This window comes from Cydia fagiglandana, chromosome 27 (genome assembly GCF_963556715.1).
Source record: "Cydia fagiglandana chromosome 27, ilCydFagi1.1, whole genome shotgun sequence".
Lineage (NCBI taxonomy): Eukaryota > Metazoa > Arthropoda > Insecta > Lepidoptera > Tortricidae > Cydia > Cydia fagiglandana.
In genome coordinates, this window is record NC_085958.1 from 2,630,775 (window position 1) to 2,652,458 (window position 21,684).

A 21,684-nucleotide genomic window follows, 5' to 3' on the forward strand; every position below is an offset into this window, starting at 1 on the left:
CCGGTAGCTTATTACATTACTTTAATGATTATTATTAATGCGATAAAATACCCTTTCCGGAGCCTCATTCAGATTTAATGGCTCCTCTACACGATGGGCCAGCGCCGACCAAGGGACGCAGCCATGCGGTAGAATGAGATAGCAATATCACTTGCTCCCTCTAACGCATAAATGCGTCCCTTGGAGTGGCCGGCGTTGGCTAATCGTGTAGAGGAGCCATAAGAACGTGTTACTGTTTATACTTTTATAAATACACGGGACGTCATTTGTGGCCTGACGAACGTAACGTCACGTTCGACTAGGGTTGCCAACCGTACTATATTATATAGTATTGTACTATATTTTGGCTCTCTGTACTATATACTTTTGAAAAAATATATAGTACGCTAAAATACTATATTTCCGATTAAACGTATATTACACTCATGTTTAGTATTTTATCTAAAAGTACTATCATCATCATCATCATCTCAGCCATAAGACGTCCACTGCTGAACATAGGCCTCCCCCTTGGACCTCCATTCGCACCGGTTGGAAGCGACCCGCATCCAGCGTCTTCCGGCGGCCTTAACAAGGTCGTCCGTCCATCTTGTGGGTGGGAAAAGTACTATATTTTTTTGAAATGTACTATATTTTTGATGCCTTATTCTGGAAAATACTATATTCCACCAAAAAAAAGTTGGCAACCCTACGTTCGACACGTCAGGCCATAAAAAAACGAAAGTTTTACCAGAAGACGTGGCTCACTACGCGATTTCGTCGCTTTGCTACAGGTAGCTACAAGTACATCCGTTCCACACCAATTTCGCGTGGCGCTGTCGCCACCTAGCGGCCATATCTGTCGTCATCGTAACAGACGCGTTTTGTTAGAGAGTGAGTCTTCTGTACTTAGTACCTACTATTATTTATTCTGTGGTTTTAAGTAATTAAGTCCCGGGATAATAAAAAAAAGTAAAAAATAAAAGTAAAAAGTAAAAAGTAAAAGTAAAGTAGTAATAAATAAAAGTATAAGTGAAAATGGTGTTAGTTTAAATCAATATATTGTCACTGTTATCAGTGTTGCCAACTTGGCATAAATGATGACAGATCTGGCATATTTTCACTCGCTTTGGCACCAAAATTTTCCATTTAGCATCTGGCATATTTTTTAGCATAATTTAGTCTAAGCCAAATTTGCACCAACTTGGCAGCAACAATATGCGCCATCGCCTTACGTGGTTCATATATTCATATGATTTTTGACTTTTGTGGACGGATGGACGTCAACGGACTATATAAAGTTGGTCAAGCAGATCTTGTCAGTAGAAAAAGGCGGTAATTTTTAAAAATGTATGTTTTTTAAGTGTCTTAACTCAATCCTAAAATATAGGATTTTTTTTGCATAGGTGTTTCAAAAATCTTTGGCATAATTTTCAAAATCCGAGTTGGCAACACTGCTGTTTATTACCCCTCTGGACCCTGAGCTGGATCTACAACCAATTAATTTCAAGTTTCAATAACGAGTAAAAAGCGGCGGGCAAGAAAAGTCGGTAGAGTCTGGCCAGCGAGTCGTGTAACAAGCTATTTTTTAAAATTATTTATATGGCAACTATTTTTCCTATCAAATAAGCTGTAAGTTTCAAGCTGTTATTTAATTTCATACAATTTTTTTGAAATTCGACCACTCGATTTCGTGTATTTCGTTAAATGATATCTCCACTACTAGGTGTTTAAATTGTACTAATAGAATTATAATCGAGTGGTCAATACCACTAGATTACAAATTTCGATCACTCGTATTTCAAAAATTAGCATTTCGCCGTTTTCCACCGATTTTCGAGTGAGACGAACTCGAACGATCGAAATTCAAAAATCGGCCCTCAGGTGCGGTTTTTATTGAAATTCCCGCGTTTTCTTGTGCCACGACTCGCTGGCCAGACTCTAAACTAAGTTTCTCCTTTTCAAAGTCGGTTAAAAGATGATCAAGTAAGTTTTTTTTAATGTAAAACATGAGATCCGGCTCAAGCTGACAGCAAGCGACCTCGCTCTACCGTAGTTCACGACCATACCAATAATATTGTAAAGAAGATACCGACTTAACATAAAATTGTATAAAAAGTACTGTCGCGATCAAATACATTGGAGCGACCAAGGCGCTCATAAATATCTGAACACGCCTCGATTATCAAGGAGATAGAGTGCGTCACCGTCATGCAAGCGGTGTGCCGTCTCCCATAAGGATCTGTATTTTACAACGCGTCTACGCACACGCAACCGGTGTGCACATGCCTTAATAGAGACGTTTACTACAAGTGTTTATCGAGTATTTTTAATGTAAAACATGAGATCCGGCTCAAGCTGACAGCAAGCGACCTCGCTCTACCGTATAGTTCACGATCATACCAATAATATTGTAAAGAAGATACCGACTTAACATACAACTGTATACCGGGTGTGGCCTGTAACACAAGCAAATAATTAAAACATAGATTGTACTCCTCAAACGGTGACACTTTTGTTCAACAACTTTTAAACATTATGAAGTATTTAGACTCCCTATCTTTCATACAAAATAAATACTATTTTCAATGGACGTTATCGCCACGCCATGTCATTGTGATTGACGTTGCTTGTCACGCCTTAAACATAACAAAATTCGCAATACATTGCGTCTTAGAATAAAATTTTAAGTGTTTTAAAAATCAAACCACAAGTTATTTTTTAAATTCGCTGAACAATTGTTGGTCAGTATGAGGAGTAGGTACAGCCTACAGTTTAATTTTTTGCTCATGTTACAGGTCACACCCGGTATAACAATAACAATATCTGGGAGAGCTTTGTTCGGAAAACGTATAAAAACCAGGGTGCGAAACTCCTGACTTCGGTCAAACTCGGCTCCGCTCGGCTCAGCATTACCTACTCCGAGCAATTATTAGGGTTGGCACCACTTGACTTCCTTTTGCGTATACGACCACAGATAAGATAATCAGTTGATTTTTGACAAGCCTAAATAGCCGAAAGGGATAGTGCCATATATTAGAAAGGGCCATGATTCGACCCTGTACCGCTGTCAAACTTCGTTTTTGTAGGAAGTTTCCTTTCTGTACGGTAGTACTATTAATTATTCTGTGTAAAAACTAAAAAATGCGCGTTTTCCCAGAGATAAGAGCTAGCTAGATCAATATTTCGCCCCCAAAAAGCCCCATATAGCAAATTTCATCGAAATCGTTAGAGCCGTTTCCGGGATCCCCGAAATTAACAATAACATACATACAAGGAGTTGTACCTAATTGCTACTTTGCCACCTCGATTTTTATTTCTTAAATTTTTTTGTACCAAAATGTACTGTAGCTACATAATATACCGTGACAGTAACTCTCTATTTCAAATTCTCTTTGGTAAAGCTTAAGTACTTACTGCCGTATTCGAACTTCAAGATATTCACAAGAGACGACACGTACTAGATCCATTCTAGATACGTTATAATTTAGATATCAACTAGTTCTCTTTTGCAGCGCTATGTCACTTTTACGTTAGATAGAGTATAAGATATCTATTAGATGTGAATTAGATCTCTAAGCCATATCCTGTGGAAATCGTTCAAGAGTATAAGATATCTATTAGATGTGAATTAGATCTCTAAGCCATATCCTGTGGAAATCGTTCAAGAGTATCTCCAGAATCGCGCAAATGTCAAATTTGACAGGTTAGATCTTAAATATATCGTTACCGTATCTCGGTGATGTCTAATAGATGTCTATTTCATAATTCGAATCGGGCCCATAGTAAAATGTGTACTTACACCAAAACATCTACGTAACTAATTAAGGTACACCCCAGTGAAAGGGACGCTATCTTCCCTTGGACAGAAGGTCGTAAGCGCCATGAGTCGTGTATAAACATAGGCCGTTTTGTATAGTATATCGTTGATACATCGGATGTAGTGCAGTAAAGCGTAGGACACACCACCATAACATAACCAGTATCGTTTTCTATATAATCAGGAAAAAAAACCGGGCAAGTGCGAGTCGGAACGCGCACGAAGGGTTCCGTACCATAATGCAAAAAAAAAGAACAAAAAAAAAGCAAAAAAAAAACGGTCACCCATCCAAGTACTGACCACTCCCGACGTTGCTTTAACTTTGGTCAAAAATCACGTTTGTTGTATGGGAGCCCCATTTTAATCTTTATTTTATTCTGTTTTTAGTATTTGTTGTTATAGCGGCAACAGAAATACATCATCTGTGAAAATGTCAACTGTCTAGCTATCACGGTTCGTGAGATACAGCCTGGTGACATACGGACGGACGGACGGACAGCGAAGTCTTAGTAATAGGGTCCCGTTTTACCCTTTGGGTACGGAACCCTAAAAATTTGACAAGACCATAAATTGAAACACGACCGAAGGCAGTGTTTTAAACCGACACGAGTTGCTAATTACCTATTCGCACGTGTATCGTACAACTTTTTACAGTACATACTCGTATGGTACCGTTTAAACTTTTGACATACGCACGAAAAGCTTGCTTTTTACGCACTAGTGCGGGAAAATAGGACCATATGTACTGTAAATGCCTTTATGTGGCTGTCCTAGCTGTGTGTACCAGCCTAAGACGCACTAGCTTACATGGCGTTACACGATTTAGTGCATTTAAGAGAGTATACGAATTTAGACACGTTATATGCCTTATCGGATGCTAGTATAGTCGCCATCAGATATATCGGAGCGGCCAAGGTGCCCACAAATATCTGAGCACGCCTCTATTGTCAAGGCGTTAGAGTGCGTGTTCAGATATTGTGAACACCTTGGCCGCTCCGATATATCTGATGGCGACTGTACTTAACAATCTTGACATGGACACGATTGTGTTGTGTTGTGTTGTGTCAAGTTGCGGCCAATTTAGAGTTCGGCTTTGGCACAGAATAAATTATTACAGTGAAACCTGGTTAAGTGGGACCTGGATAAGTGAGAAACCTCTATAGCTGGGACTCATGGTGCGGTCCCGACACTTTAGCACTGAATTACCTCTGTTACTGAGAAAAAACGAACCTCTATAACTGGGATTCGTTGTTGTGATTTTATAGTCACATTTACCTCTATAATTGAGACAGAGAGTATATTTTACCTCTTTTACTGAGACTATATTTATAAGATAAGATTTTCCTAATTATTTTTTAGAATTTTATAGGGAATTGACTTCTGTATCTGAGATAACGTCAATCTATGATCTCTCTAACTTGGACTTCATTGAACAATTTCCGTATTCTTACTAACTCTTAGTCTATCCACAAATTCCGCATTTGCCTAATTGTGTCTAACCAACTTCAAGTTTGATTTAGTTAATTTATGTAAGTAGTTAAAACTATCGAAAAGATAGCTGTAATTTTGTAACACGAAAAAATAAATATTCATTTATTAAATTTCTAATGAAAAAATACGCAATGAAGTCCGTATCAAATTTAATAATTTTGAAATATCTATCCTTTGGAGAATCATTCAAAATAAATTCAAAGAAATATTTAAACAGACTTAAAAAATATTTAGGGACAAGGATTATTTTACCTTATTTATTTTTAAAGATAATTACTAAATACCTTATTAACCACCTCTATAACTGAAATATACTCTATTCTCACCTCTATTAAGGGAACCCTCTGTAAATGAGACAGAAATTTATTTGTACCTGGCTAACTGGGAGCCTGTGTAAGTGGAAAACCTCTTTAAGTGAGACAAATTTGCTCGTCCCTTGAGATCCCACTTATCCAGGTTTCACTGTAGTACATACCTACCGTACAGAAAGGACACTTCCTACAAAACCGAAGTAGTTTGACAGCGATTCAGGGACGAATCATTCTATCCCTTTCTAATGGCACTAATTCACGAAATTATCTTATCTGTGGTCGTGCGCGCAAAAGGACGTCAAGTGGTGGCAACCCTAATAATTGTTCAGAGCAATGCTAAGCCGAACGGAGCCGAGTTTGCCCGAAGCCAGGAGTGTCTCCCCACTGGGTTTGGCTCATTTAGCTAAGAGTCATCGATTTACATTTAATCTTAGAAAGTCTAGGAAAATTTTGTTCTCATAACATCGACAGCTAAACAAGATGGCGTTGTACGGCTACCTATGGTAAACTTCTTTTTCTCTGTCGTAACTTTCTTCTGTATTTCTATTAAATAATTGCCTACTAGCATCGTCCACACAACTGACAGTACATAAACCTTATTGTGAAGACACAAGGCACATTTACGATCAGTCATGTTGCCGTTGGTACAGTCAGAATGAACAGTAGCAGAGAATAATTAATAGTACTAGGTACAGAAGACTCACTCTCTAACAAAACGCGTCTGTTACGATTAGGACATATATGACCATTAGGTGGCGCAAACGCCACGCGCGGCTTCCATAGCCACCAAAATTGGTGTGGGACGGATGTACTTGTAGCTACCTGTTGCAAAGCGACGAAATCGCGGAGTAAGCCACGCCTGATTCTAGTTCGTTAGCTACTAGTGATTCTGACTGTACCTACTTAGTTCCACGATGTTACACATAGGCCGTATATACTAAGATATAAATCATGTATCAGGCTTGTTAGATGGTTAATGCAGATTTCCTGGGCCGATAAATCTGTCTATACTATACGGTTCGCCCTTGTTAGCGATTTCACTAGCACTATGCCACAGAATAAATAATAGTACTAAGTACAGAAGACTCACTCTCTAACAAAACGCGTCTGTCACGATCAGCACAGATATGGCCGCTAGGTGGCGACAGCGCCACGCGCGGCTTATGGCAAACCCCAAAATTGGGGTCGAACGGATGGACTTTTAGCCCCCCCCCCCCCACATCTGGCGTCTTTCGAGCGTCGGCGTCTACAATTCTATGGCCGCTGCTCGACGCAACGTCGACGCAGCGTCGACGCAACTGCGCAGCGACGTCATTTTCCATAGCGCTGACCAGACGCCGACAGACGCCAACGCTCGAAAGACGCTAGATGTGGGGGGGCCCTTAGCTACCTGTAGCAAAGCGACGAAATCGCGGAGTGAGCCACGCCTGACTATGCTATTATCATGCCGCGATCAGAAAGGGATTAGAAATAACAGATTTCCATACACTTACGTCAAAATCAATATGGATTGACAGCTATCTCAATCCCTTTTTAATTGTGATTCAGTAATAGCACTTAGGCGTAGGCATACAGAAATATAGTAAGAATAGAGTGGTCATCCATACTTCGGTTTTGTTGCCAAAACGACTGTTATTTTCGCAGTCGACATCTAGCATCGAGTAGCGGAATTATCAGAACCGCTACTTGATACTGGAATTCTCTAGTCGCGACTCACGAAAATTGTATTGAACAACAATTTACAACTAATATTAAAGGCAGAAGGTGTTGAAAATGGACTTCCGGTTAATCCGGTTTTAATATTAGCTGAAAATTGTTGAGCATTTGCAGTGTTGCCAACTTGGCATAAATGAAGCCAGATCTGGCATATTTTCACTCGCTTTGGCACCAAAATTTTCCATTTAGAATGTGGCATATTTTTAGTTTAAGCAAAGTTTGCACCAACTTGGCAGCAACAATATGCGCCATCGCCTTATGTGGTTCATATTTTCATATGAATTTTGATTTTTGCGGACGGATGGACGTCGACGGAAACGGACTATATAAAGTTGGTGAAGCAGATCTTAAAAGGCAGTAAATTTGAAAAAAATATGTGTTTTAAGTGTCTAATTTCAAGTGATATTTTAGAATTTTTTTAGCATAGGTGTTTCAAAAATCTTTGGCATAATTTTGGCATAATCTAGACATTAGTCTAGCATTTTTTCAAAATCCGAGTTGGCAACACTGAGCATTTGACTTTTCGGTCGTCGGAACATCTATTGTCTACTTGACAACACAATACTACTACTACTACTTAAAGTACTGAGAAATCCGCTACTCGATGCTAAATGTCGACTACGAAAAATAATAGTAGTTTTGGTACAAAAACTGATGTATGGAATGAGCACTCTATGTATTTTTATCTATGGCTTAGGCTAACACACATTGAGATAAGGGCGTTCATATACTGGCGTTTTGGTGCATCATCAACTTTTTAGGGTTCCGTAGCCAAAGGGTAAAAACGGGACCCTATTACTAAGACTCCACTGTCCGTCTGTTGTCAACCAGTTAACCTTTGAGCAATTGAAGTTTAGTATAAGGAAGGTATAAATCGAACAACAATAACCACGAAACCCATTCCGCTGCGAATAATGCAAGCTTTCTCTACATTAAAGTCTAATTGCGGATAAACTATAAACTAGGCTGCGACGTTTTAGTATTGTAACGTGAGCTACAATATTTCGCTCCAGGCATGTCTAATGTCTATTTCACAGAGATTCGCGCAGAGAAGATGGCCGATGTCTATCTATCTATCTATCTGGACAGACGACTGCAACGAGATGCGAGTCGCTTCCAACCGGTACGAATGGAAGTCCAAGGGGCCTCCCTCTATGTTCAGCAGTGGACGTCTTATGGCTGAGATGATGATGCCTATTTCATCATCATCATCATCATCATATCAGCCAGAGGACGTCCACTGCTGGACATAGGCCTCCCCCAAAGAGTGCCACAATGACCGGCCTTGCGCCACCCGCATCCAGCGGACTCCCGCGACCTTCGTTCAGATCGTGAAGATCGTTCATATTTAGAAACAAAAGAAAACTAAATCAATAAAATATAAACTAGGCTGCGACGTTTACTATCGTAACAGAGCTACAATATTTAGCTCCAGGCATGCCCATTTCACATGTCACGAATTGAGGAGTTGAATATAACCATTATTAAATTAGGTATAGGCACAGAAAACCGCCTGATTATAGGGGTTTTCAAAAAAAAGGTACCATTTCCTTTTTTCCGAAAAACCATCAACTTTTGGGTTATTTAGACTCAGAATAACGAGTACTATTGAAAGGGACAGAGAAAAAAAGCCCAGTTTTTCATACATATTGTTTTGTAACGGTCCATACAAAATGTATGTGATATTTAATCCGTTACAAAGCTGTCTTGTTTTTTTTGGACAACGGTTTTTTTCGCTTTTAATCGATAGTCCTCGTAATTTTGAGGAGAAACAACCCAGTAGAAATAAAAAAAGTTCATGGATGTTCGAATAAAGATAAACGGTACACTTTTAAGTGAAAAAGCCCATATATAATGAGACGGTTGGACGATTTGGACGACCACGTGAAAACGGCGTTAAAGTTGCCCAGTGGGCGTCTTTTGCCCAGCGGTGGGACACTTAAATTGTAACCGGGCAAGTGCGAGTCGGACTCGCGCACGAAGGGTTCCATACCATAATGAAAAAAAAAACAAAAAAAAGGAAAAAAAAAAGGTCACCCATCCAAGTACTGACCACTCCCGACGTTGCTTAACTTTGGTCAAAAATCACGTTTGTTGTATGGGAGCCCCATTCAAATCTTTATTTTATTCTGTTTTTAGTATTTGTTGTTATAGCGGCAACAGAAATACATCATCTGTGAAAATTTCAACTGTCTAGCTATCACGGTTCGTGAGATACAGCCTGGTGACAGACGGACGGACGGACGGTCGGACGGACGGACAGCGAAGTCTTAGTAACAGGGTCCCGTTTTACCCTTTGGGTACGGAACCCTAAAAACGGCGTTAAAGTTGCCCAGTGGGCGTCTTTTGCCCAGCGGTGGGACACTAAAATTGTCTAAAAAAGGAATTCTTAGGTTAGTACTTACCAGGAGGCCGGCCGCGTCTCCTAGGAGTGGGGGGTCGTTTGAGGCTCAAGTCCACCGGCTCCATTTGTACCGGGGGGCCGCAAGCCTGTAACAATATAATCGCATTATTATATTTATAACCCACCCTGTATACATAGTGGTTTTTCAATTTTTATCACCCTTATCTTATCTTCATACGTCGGGGGTTTCGGAGCGGGAATGGTTTCGTGTTTTTATAACTTTGTTTATCATAAAATAATTACCAAACTATGAATTAAACGTAGGGGGGATGGTAAGCTATAACCGTAGCCCATGGATGCCTGTGACGTCAGCAACAACGAGACTTGTCAAATTGTCGCACCTGTCACGTTGGTGAAATAGGGGCCAGTAAACACCCTCGTTTTGATTTGGTATTTTGGAGCTTTTTGCTCCAACCGGAGTCTACTCCTTGCATAAAGCTTTGCGTGCTTTAGACCCGTAGATTGTCCCATTTTTTTATCACCCTAGATCAACATGTATTTACAAACTAGCTAGGAACCCTATGCATTGTCCGACATGATTTTGGTCAGTTTTTTTGTCAAATAAATACTTCCAAATCATTCGCTTGAACGAAATATTTATACGCTCCAGCGCACTATTGCAAGCATAAATACTAAACCATATTAAGTTAAGAGTCAAACGAATCCGCTGTTAAAAAGGCGCTCCCATACAATAGAAGTTACTCTCTCACTTTAAAATGACAAGCAGAAATAACATGTATCTGTGGTATTAGTTTTTGTTGGTATAGAAAGTGTAAAAGGGCCCTCTACACGATGGGCCAACGCCGGCCACTCCAAGGGACGCATTTATGCGTTAGCGGGAGCAAGTGATATTGCTATCTCATTCTACCACATGGCTGCGTCCATTGGAGTGACCGGCGTTGGCCCATCTTGTAGAGAAGCCATAATACCCGTCGCCATCAGACTAGGGCTTGCAATATCGGACGGTTTCCAATTCCGGAACTGATTTTCGATATTGGCTCCCAATTCCGGAATTCCGGAACTGGTTCCGGAATTAGGGTTAATCATATTTGTATTCGATTTTTTAATAAAAAATAACAAAAAATGTGAAATTCTGATACTTTGCGTTTATTAAAGATAGTATTGTTTTAGTGGAATTTAATTTGCAGAATTATTAATCGAAAAAAATTTCATAAATTGAGTAGTGCCGTCTTTGCACCTCTTATTTTAGCACCGTATTACTATGGTCACTTTTATTCACTTCAATGATACGGCGTATTTATTTGGGGAAACTACGAAAGCTGGCAAACCATTTGATGCCTAATTTGATATAATGTCTATAGTTCATTTTTTTAGCATTAGAAATAAGGTAAGTAAACAATCTTGATGTGTGTTTTAATTGAAAAACACATTTTAAAAATAAGTTACGGCAAATATGTAACAATTATGAATCTAATACGATCATTATCTGCTTTCATAAGTAAAAGTTATTGATTTTTAAAAAGCGTTTTTAAATTAAAAGACATGTCAAGAACGCTTACCTTCTTTCAAGTTCTTTCTAATGCTAAAAAAAAACGAACTATGTATACACATAACGGCTTCGCAGACACTACCTAGTGGCTCTGTTTACGAAGATGAAGGTGCTGATGGGGTTCCGATCTCGGTAAGGGCATTTATTGTGTTAAAGTATAACGATTATTTGTTCCTGGATTAAGGTTGTTTTTTAAGTACCTATTCGGCTAATAGGTATGTATTATCTTTATACATTGCCGACTAGTGTCCAAAACGCAAGCCTTATTGAGATTAAACCAAATGGGCTAAATGATTTAATTAGCGCTTCATTACAGCCTGGTGAGAAAAAAAGTAAATTTCCTGATTGCTTTTTCTTATTAAGTGTAAAATAATAAAATCCGAAATCTGTCATTGAGGAAATTTATTTCTGAACTGAGAAATAAATATCCAAATATTTGCACATTTTAATTCAAAGGTTTCGCGAAGGTAGGATTCTGTGCAAGTAAATGTAGGTATGGCTTTGCTTTAGCAAGTATCAAAAGTAAAAAAATCAATGGTTAATTTAATGAGGCATGCTGCTAGACATCAGACTTTTGTCAGCCACGACTAATACCACCAGCATAGTGTAGTTTCTTGGCAATTTTCAATATAGTAAACGTACTAAAATCTAATAAAAGTACTTAAATCCAATTCCGGAATTTTCGATATTCAGTGGTCTCAATTCCGGAATTGTAATATCGGAAAATTTGTCCGAGATTCCGGAATTCCGGAATGCAAGCCCTACATCAGACATATCGGAGCCGTCGAGGTGCTCAAAAATATCTGAACACACACTCTAACCGTTAGAGTTTGTGTTCAGATATTTTTGTCTCCACTATTGTCAAACACGCCTTTATTGTTAAAGCATTAGAGTCTAACGCTTTGACAATAGAGGCGTGTTCAGATACTTGTGAGCACCTTGGCCGCTCCGATATATCTGATGGCGATTGTACAAACAAAATAGAGTGGGTAGAAGCTTTGTATGTATAAAACTTTACCTCTTTACCTATACTCGCTCTATTCTCTCTTCTTATTACAATTTCGAAAAGGAAGGACGCGTAGCACAAGGAATTTCGTACATTGTCCTACAAGTTCCTCTCTCTATTGCACGAGCAAAATTATATTGCTGTACTGCTACTATGCGAGCGGAACACACAACAATAGAGCTAAAAACAGGCGAGTCAATGTACGAAATTCCTTGTGCTACGCGTCCGTGGTAAGCGTTCTTTAGAAACGAAAACTAGTAGCAGACATACTTGAATATTAAATATATTAAAAATTGGTCACTCACGTATTTTAAGTCGAAAAACGCTCGACATGTCTGGTTTTCAATAATATTTAATATGTCTGTGTATCACGGAAGTTTTGTCATTAAATTTACTTGAATATTCATGTCAAATTTCTTGCTATTTCATAAATAGAGAGTAGCTTCGATTGTATGGCGGCGGCTAAGTCCGTGTGACTCTTAAACACTGAAATGGAACTAGACATAATACATTAATCGATTACCTTATACGGAGTTTAACGGTAAGCAGTAGTCAAACTAATTTAATCCACTTAACATTGCAATTGTAATGATTTGTTAATTTTAGGGTCCAGTCAGCTATATAGACGAAGCTATGGAAAAATAGGTTTGACTTCAGAATACAGTCCATATGACTGACACTTGGTACCCGGAACCGGGACCCGGGTATGTTCTTAAACTACGTCCAAGACCACCGGTGGACAGACAACAGCGTCCCTCAAATTCGGTGTACTCGACTGCGATCGCCAACCCGCCTGCCAATGCCAAGCAAGGCGATTATGGCATTCACCCCCCATAAGGGGGAGGCCTATGTTCAGTAGTGGACGTCTTATGGCTGAGATGATAATGATGACTGACACTTATCACTTATCTGACACAAAACACTGATTGGCAGCGCAGCGGCAGCTGACGTTCACAATGGTTCATTATCGCCCTTAACCACTTTACGAGTAATAGCCCGGAATGCAAATCTATCCATGAATTTTCCGAACCGCCTACAAATTATCTGCTTTGCCTAAAGGTTGACTGGTAGAGAATGCCTTATGGCATTATGTTCGCCTTTTGCACAGTGTGTTTTCTTACGTGCAATAAAGATTAAATAAATAAATTAATTAATTTTAATTCTTTTGTGCTGAGCGTTCCGACTGAACATCTAGACTGAACATCTGATGACGAATGTACATTGACCTCACGGGCCCCTTTTTTATTATTCTAGACCTTCACCAAGGCATAGAATAAATAATAGTACTTGGTACAGAAGACTCACTCTCTAACAAAACGCGTCTCTTACGATCAGCACAGATATGGCCGCTAGGTGGCGACAGCGCCACGCGCGGCTTATGGCTTTCCCCAAAATCGGGGTGGAACGGATGTACTTTTAGCTACCTGTAGCAAAGCGACGAAATCGCGGAGTGAGCCACACCTGACCAAGGAGGAGCTTTGGCCGAAGGGTGTCAAGTTCCGGCGGTTCCGCGGCCGGCTCCCTGACACTGCGGGGTTGCGAACTGCATCGCAGCCATAATTGTGTTTTTAGTTTTAAGATATATTTTATAATAATACGTATGTTAGTTTTAAGGTATTTATCTATGGGCCAACTATTAGGCCTGAAAAGGATAATTTTCATTTCTATATGAGATGTAGGCGGGTTTCACATTGAAATCATGTACGGGCGGCTTTAAACCCGACTCACGCTTGCCGTTTCCGTATTAGTATACAAGCCGCTAATCGCAGCTACATGCGTTTGCGCAACCAGCCGCCATTATGCCTAATGTAATCAATTAGTGCTTAATCCGTTTATCGGAAGAGTCAAGAACGAATTGTTTTTCCCCTTGAAAGGATAGTGCCATACATTAGAAAGGGATAGCATGATTCGTCCATGAATCGCTGCCAAACTTCGGCTTTTAAAGGCTTGCTACACGGTCGCCGACAAGCCTTCTAACCGTCTGACCTTGGTCTGTCCTTGGACAGTTTTGGTCAAATTTTGTTGGTAACAACTGTCTACACGGTCCGGGACCGGCCAAGGCCACGCGGTCTGGGGGCTTGTCGGCGACCGTGTAGCAAGCCTTTTATGAAAACAGTGACTACGGCCACAATAAATAAGAGTACAGGCTTGCTACACGGTCGCCGACAAGCCTTCTAACCGTCTGACCTTGGTCTGTCCTTGGTCAGTTTTGGTCAAATTTTGTTGGTAACAACTGTCTACACGGTCCGGGACCGGCCAAGGCCACGCGGTCTGGGGGCTTGTCGGCGACCGTGTAGCAAGCCTTTTATGAAAACAGTGACTACGGCCACAATAAATAAGAGTACAGGCTTGCTACACGGTCGCCGACAAGCCTTCTAACCGTCTGACCTTGGTCTGTCCTTGGTCAGTTTTGGTCAAATTTTGTTGGTAACAACTGTCTACACGGTCCGGGACCGGCCAAGGCCACGCGGTCTGGGGGCTTGTCGGCGACCGTGTAGCAAGCCTTTTATGAAAACAGTGACTACGGCCACAATAAATAAGAGTACAGGCTTGCTACACGGTCGCCGACAAGCCTTCTAACCGTCTGACCTTGGTCTGTCCTTGGACAGTTTTGGTCAAATTTTGTTGGTAACAACTGTCTACACGGTCCGGGACCGGCCAAGGCCACGCGGTCTGGGGGCTTGTCGGCGACCGTGTAGCAAGCCTTTTATGAAAACAGTGACTACGGCCACAATAAATAAGAGTACACCCAACTAGCAAATCTATGTGCTATAAAAGTTGAGAGCACGTTTTTATTTTCGCTTTTTGGTGCTATAAACGGTGTAAAAACAGTCGAATAAAAGTCCTGTAAGCGTTTACTCAACGCGAAAAGGCGCACTTATACAGACTAAAAGTGTTATAAAAATAGAGTAAGCGCTGTATAAGAAGCAAATCGATGCTGTAAGAGTTGAGTAAAAGTTGATATAAAGCGCTTCTAGTGTTTTAATAGCAACGATAGTGCTTTTATTCGATTATTTGTTCTATAAACATTATCAATTTGCTATTACTCAGTGAAAGTGTTCTATAAAAGCAGCCGCACTGCTTTTTCTCGGCAAAAATGTTTCGTAAAAGTAGCCGAATTGCTTTTACTCGGCATTTTAAATGTGTAAGAGTGCAGTAAATGCTTTTATTCAACTAATATGTGCTAAAAACGATCTCAGGTAAGCGATTATATTTCAATTATTTGATTAATAAGTTTGAGGCCTTAATCGTCTTCACGTATCTAATAAAACAAAAAGGTACTTAAGTATTTTTTTACTGCTGTCATCCATGACATTTATTTTTACCGTGATTGTGTACATAAGTTTTTACTGTCTGTAAGTACACGTAATACAGTAAAACCTAGCGCGAAAAATACTTTATTGATAAAACCAAAGGCACTGGTTCATATATATTCATGGGCCGCCTATTTTCTTAAATTTCAATAAAAAAATATTAATTAAAATAAGTAAAAATTTGCTTACACGATCTAGTTTCTGTTATATCTCATTAATTCGACTATAAGTCGAGTAACTGCGTTTACTGCTACACTTATAGCACATGTTGTCGCCATGTTTATGGATTTATAGTCCGGTGGCCGACTGCATGAAACCCTACCTGATAAAAAAATAGAATAACCTACTCTGTGGGGGTAGCTGACTTTTAGCAGCTTCAACTGCTCTTGGTCGGCCGTGGCTTAACTTGGCAAATTTTGCGCAAATGGCAAAAAAGTGGTACAAATATTCATCAAAAAAACAAAAGTGGTCAGCTACATCCTGTGTTGGCAGGTTCCTGTGTCCGACCGAATTTGTGGTACCACGTGAGCTACAATTTACTTCATCGAAAAATAGAATGTCACTTGTATGGTAGGATTGCTGCCATTCACATTTTTTTTAATGCGGACGGACTGCAAAAGCTATCAGGCTAAGGTGAGGCCGACCAAGACATACGTATACCTACAGGTATTACAATCAGTTTTTTTAATTCTATTTTTCGATGAGGTAAATTGTAGTTGTCACGTGGTACCACAAATTCGGTCGAACACAGGAACCTGCCAACACAGGATGTAGCTGACCACTTTTGTTTTGCTGTCCTCAAAGGCAGCTATCCTACCCTGCAAGTTTCATTCTATTATACGATGGGGTTTTTTTTTTGATGAATTTTTGTGCCACTATTTTGCCATTTACGCAAAATTTGCGAAATTAAGCCGCGGCCGACCAAGAGCAGTTGATGCTACTAAAAGTCAGCTACCCCTACAGAGTAGGATTTTCTATTTTTTTATCAGGTAGGGTTTCATGCAGTTGGCCACCGGACTATATTGAAACGTACAACATGGCTGACTTGTGCTGTTAATGTAGTTCAAAACTCTTTAAAAGTACTCTAAGCTGAATACATTTTGAATAAAACCTGTAAATACACTTCAGCTCCTATAACAGCGGTTTGAGCCCCATTACCCGAATTATGATATAAGCGCGCTGTTACAGCAGCATTGTTGCCAAATGGTTATTGGATTGCTTTTAATAGGCTTTTATAGCAACAGAGAAGAGAGTTGAGTAACAGTTGTATTAAAGCGCCTTATTCAGACAATTAGCTATTCTATAGCTATTATATGATTTTAATAGAACAATTATGCTGAATAAAAGTGATTTAGTAGCGCTAATTCAGCATTTATTAAAAGGTGGAATAAAAGTGCTAAAAGATAGTGCTATAAACGTTTATACGACATGATTATAGCACTAATTAGCGAAAATTGCTAAATAGTCGAGTTAACCGCTATTATACGATATATTGGTGTTTCAACAACCGTAACTCGGCTGTTATACGATTACAGGCTGAGTAAATCAATTCTTATACGACTATTTTGCTAGTTGGGCAGGCTTGCTACACGGTCGCCGACAAGCCTTCTAACCGTCTGACCTTGGTCTGTCCTTGGTCAGTTTTGGTCAAATTTTGTTGGTAACAACTGTCTACACGGTCCGGGACCGGCCAAGGCCACGCGGTCTGGGGGCTTGTCGGCGACCGTGTAGCAAGCCTTTTGGTCAAATTTTGTTGGTAACAACTGTCTACACGGTCCGGGACCGGCCAAGGCCACGCGGTCTGGGGGCTTGTCGGCGACCGTGTAGCAAAGCAAGCCTTTTACCTACATAAACTAAAGGACGCTTCCTACAAAACCGAAGTTTGACCGCGATTCAGGGTCAAATCATGCTATCCCTTTCTAATGTATGGCACTATTCCTTTCGGCTATTTAGGGTTATCAAAATTCAAGTCATTATCTTATCTGCGGTCGTGCACGCAAAAGGACGTCAAGTGGTGGCAAGCCTAATAATTGCTCGGAGCAATGCTGAGCCGAACGGAGCCGAGTTTGCCCGAAGTTGAACCAAAGAAAAACCAAAATTGATTATTACCGAAAAATAAAAGTAATTTTAGATTCTTACATAATGATTTAATAAATATTAAACAGCGGCACACCTCGGACACTGGCGATCAAATGTATGAAACAATCGCGTTCCTACGCACACAGTCTAAGCTCGTGTCACCTACACGACGCGCGACAACGCGTACCATGCTTGTGTGAGTGAGATAAGACGTGCTAGGGATCCCGCCATTTTATTGTCAAGTTCGATGACCTCAATGACTCGAAACTCATTGCGCGAATTAGGAAGAACTAAGAATCGTGTTATGCTGTAATGTGGGTATCTAAGCTCGATTTATACAATAATTTCCTATTTAGAATCAGTATAAACGAAGTAACAAATTTTTTGTAAGGAAATTCAGACCACCAAAATAATACCTACGTAAGTTGAAAACATGTTTTTTTGTTCATATAGATATTGTGTTGTTTTCAGTGTGATCTGATAGGTTTTGTAAATATTTGTTTAGTATTTGAATATTTTACGTGGCCTCCGCTCTGCGCACCGCGGCGTCGCGTCCTTGCCAGCCGGTAACTGTGAGGTAACCGAGAGCGGGTGGGCGGCACTTTCAACGGGAGGCAGGGAGTGTCCATAACTACTATACGTTAGTACTCTTTATTATACTGTGACAGGGGGGAGGGGGGCTATTCTTATTTTTTCTTACATAGGGGAGGGAGGGAGGGGAGGGGATCAAAAACTAGCAAAAATCATCTTACGTAATAAATGAATGGCGCCTTAAATGCTGCAATGTATTGCAAATCGCATGCGATTATCGGTGACGTATGTACAGTCGCCATCAGATATATCGGAGCGGCCAAGGTGTTCACAATATCTGAACACGCACTCGAACGCCCTGACAATAGAGGCGTGTTCAGATATTTGTGAGCGCCTTGGCCGCTCCGATATATCTGATGGCGACTGTAGATGCCATAAACCGCAATCTAACCCATTATTACAGATGTAGTGCATAATTAATTTCCATCGTATTTTCTCGGAAACGTTCGTATTTGTCATGCTACTTCAGTCACAACGTCAGTACTTTTTGTACCGAGACTGACTGAGATAGCGAGACACGTTCGTACGTTTCCGTGAAAATACGATGGAAAATAATTATTACACTACATCTGTACATTCGCCATCAGATATATCGGAGCGACCAATTAGCTCACAAATATCTGAACACACCTCTATTGTCAGGGCGTTTAGAGTGCGTGTTCAGATATTGGGAACACCCAGGCAGCTCCGATATATCTGATGACGAATGTACATTGATCTCACGGGCCCCTTTTTTATTATTCTTAAGATTAATTACTAAACGGGTGCACTATTTGTGACGTTATCTATGAAAAGGGACCTTATTGTCGACGGCGCTTACGCCATTATTAACGATGCTCCGATATAAATACAATGCCGCGCTACGCTGTGCGGCGTATGCGCCACATCGACAATAAGGCCCCTTTTCATAGATAATGCCCCTTTTATCTGTGGACAAACACATTAAAATACTACTTCCCGCTAAAGATCATCATAATTATTAATTAAAAACGCTTATTATTGTATGAAACATCCATAATTATGTTGATCTGTATTAAGAAACGCTTGAAAATGCAGTAATGGATGACATTATGCCACATGTGAGCAAAAACGTTTGTCATGGTTTAGGAAAGGTGTATGATAAAATATTCTAATACATATTTATGGTGTTGTATAGGTACGTTTAAAATAACTTCCACCCGCAACTTTGTCCGCCTAGGAAAAAAAAATATTTTAGGGGACATATTAACTCACATTAGGGGTCATCCATTAATTACGTCACACGTTTAGGGGGAGGGAGGGGGTCAAGAAAATGTGACATATTGTGACATGGGGGAGGGGGGAGACACAAACTTTGTGACGTCACTTTAACTTCATCAGTAACCGAAAATTTATTTAAATTATTTAGTTCGCTGTACATTTAAATAACAAGTTTTTAAAACGAAAATAGTTTTTAATCGTTTAATTTTCTTTCCTAAGCAGTTTTGGGTTATAAAATTACTAATATTTATATCGTCAAAAATATTTTGATAAAATATTAATAATACTTAGGTACTTACTTAATTCGATTTGGCGATTTCGTAGAAAAAATGTGACGTCACACTAGGGGGGGAGGGGTTTGCCAAATGTGACCAAGTGTGACAAGGGGGGGGAGGGGTCAAAAAACCTAGAAATTGGTGTGACGTAATTAATGGATGACCCCTTATAGACGGGTCTAACGCGAATCAAAACGCGAGGAGTTGAGTTGGGAGTTTTGAGCGGGTGTTCAAAACGCGAAAGTTTAAAATATTATATTTTAGGGGACATCTTACACAGATCTGACAGATCAACCTAGCCCCAAACTAAGCAAAGCTTATACTATGGGTGCTAATAGACGACTATATACGTGTCGCTAAGCTTCAAACTCGGGTAAATCCATTCGCAAATATCATCATCTCTCAGCAAATATCTACCCTGTTACCTTTTCTTAATACCAAAATCGCATAATCTGACTTATCTGACAGATGGATTTACCCGAGTTTGAAGTTAAGCGACTCATATATACATATGGGGCATTTTCTATGAAAAGGGACCTTATTGTCGATGGCGCTTACGCCGCACAGCGTCGCGCGGCATTGTATTTATATCGGAGCATCGTTAACAATGGCGTAAGCGCCATCGACAATAAGGTCCCTTTTCATAGATAACGTCACATATTATACATAGAGATAAATACATACTTAGAAAACACCCATGACTAAGGAACAAATATTTGTGTCCATCACACAAATAAATGCCCTAACCGGGATTCGAACCCAGGACCATCGGTTTCACAGGCAGGGTCACTACCCACTAGGCCAGACCAGTCGAGAAAATCTTTTTTTTTTTCAGACTTCATTATTTCTCTGTCACTATCAATGAACCATGTAAATTTTACATGAGTCATTTAGCGGAATGATTAATGCATATTTACACATGTTTTTTCATACATTTAACCGAGTTTCTTTATACGGGCCCCTAAAAAGTAATACATGCAGACAATTCGCTGCGTATATGGTAGTAGGAATAAATGCAGTAAAAACCATAGTCTTTAAGCGTGACGGGGCCGGTCACGCGCAATAATATGTATCCATTTAGGTCAGGGGTTCCCAAACTGTGCGCCGCGGCGCCCTGGGCAACCACGGCTCCGTCCGGCTATCTCATCCGCATTGCTCCGAGCAATTATTAGGTTTGACACAACTTGACGTCCCTTCGCGTGCACGATCACAGATAAGATAATCGCTTGAATTTTGACAACCCTAAATAGCCGAAAGGGATAGTGCGATATATTAGAAAGGGACAGCATGACTCGACCCTGAACCGCTGTCAAACTTCGGTTTTGTAGGAAGTTTCCTTCCTGTACGGTAGTACTATTACTTATTCTGTGTTTGGGGCGCCGTAGACAGTACAGAGAGGCACCGTTAGGGAAGCAATCCTCTTCACCAGCATCCATGTTACCTGGGTCAAAATTATTTTCATTCTCTTGTTTTTTTTCCGCAAAAAATGTGACGGAGTGGAGCTTTTTGTATGGGGTGAAATTTAGTTTTTAGGGTTCCGTACCCAAAAGGTGAAACGGGACCCTATTACTAAGACTTCGCTGTCCGTCCGTCCGTCCATCCGTCTGTCTGTCACCAGGCTGTATCTCGCGAACCGTGATAGCTAGACAGTTGAAATTTTCACAGATGATGTATTTCTGTTGCCGCTATAACAACAAATACCTACTAAAAACAGAATAAAATAAAGATTTAAATGGGGCTCCCATACAACAAACGTGATTTTTGACCAAAGTTAAGCAACGTCGGGCGTGGTCAGTACTTGGATGGGTGACCGTATTTCTTTCCGTTTTTTTTTTCATTATGGTACGGAACCCTTCGTGCGCGAGTCCGACTCGCACTTGCCCGGTTTTAATTTTTCTCAAGAGAATTATGATCTACAGACTTTTTTGCGTAATGGTACGGAACCCTTC

The 21,684-nt window shown here is 40.2% G+C and overlaps 1 protein-coding gene across 1 annotated transcript in view; it reads right to left on the bottom strand.

The window, feature by feature from the left end:
* Positions 1-21,684, bottom strand: part of LOC134677798 (dendritic arbor reduction protein 1-like) — a 109,351-nt gene that overhangs the window by 48,110 nt on the left and 39,557 nt on the right. Inside the window, exon 5 of the mRNA XM_063536225.1 lies at positions 9,723-9,807. Coding sequence (XP_063392295.1) covers positions 9,723-9,807 — 85 coding nt within the window. The remainder of the gene's footprint in view (positions 1-9,722; positions 9,808-21,684) is intronic.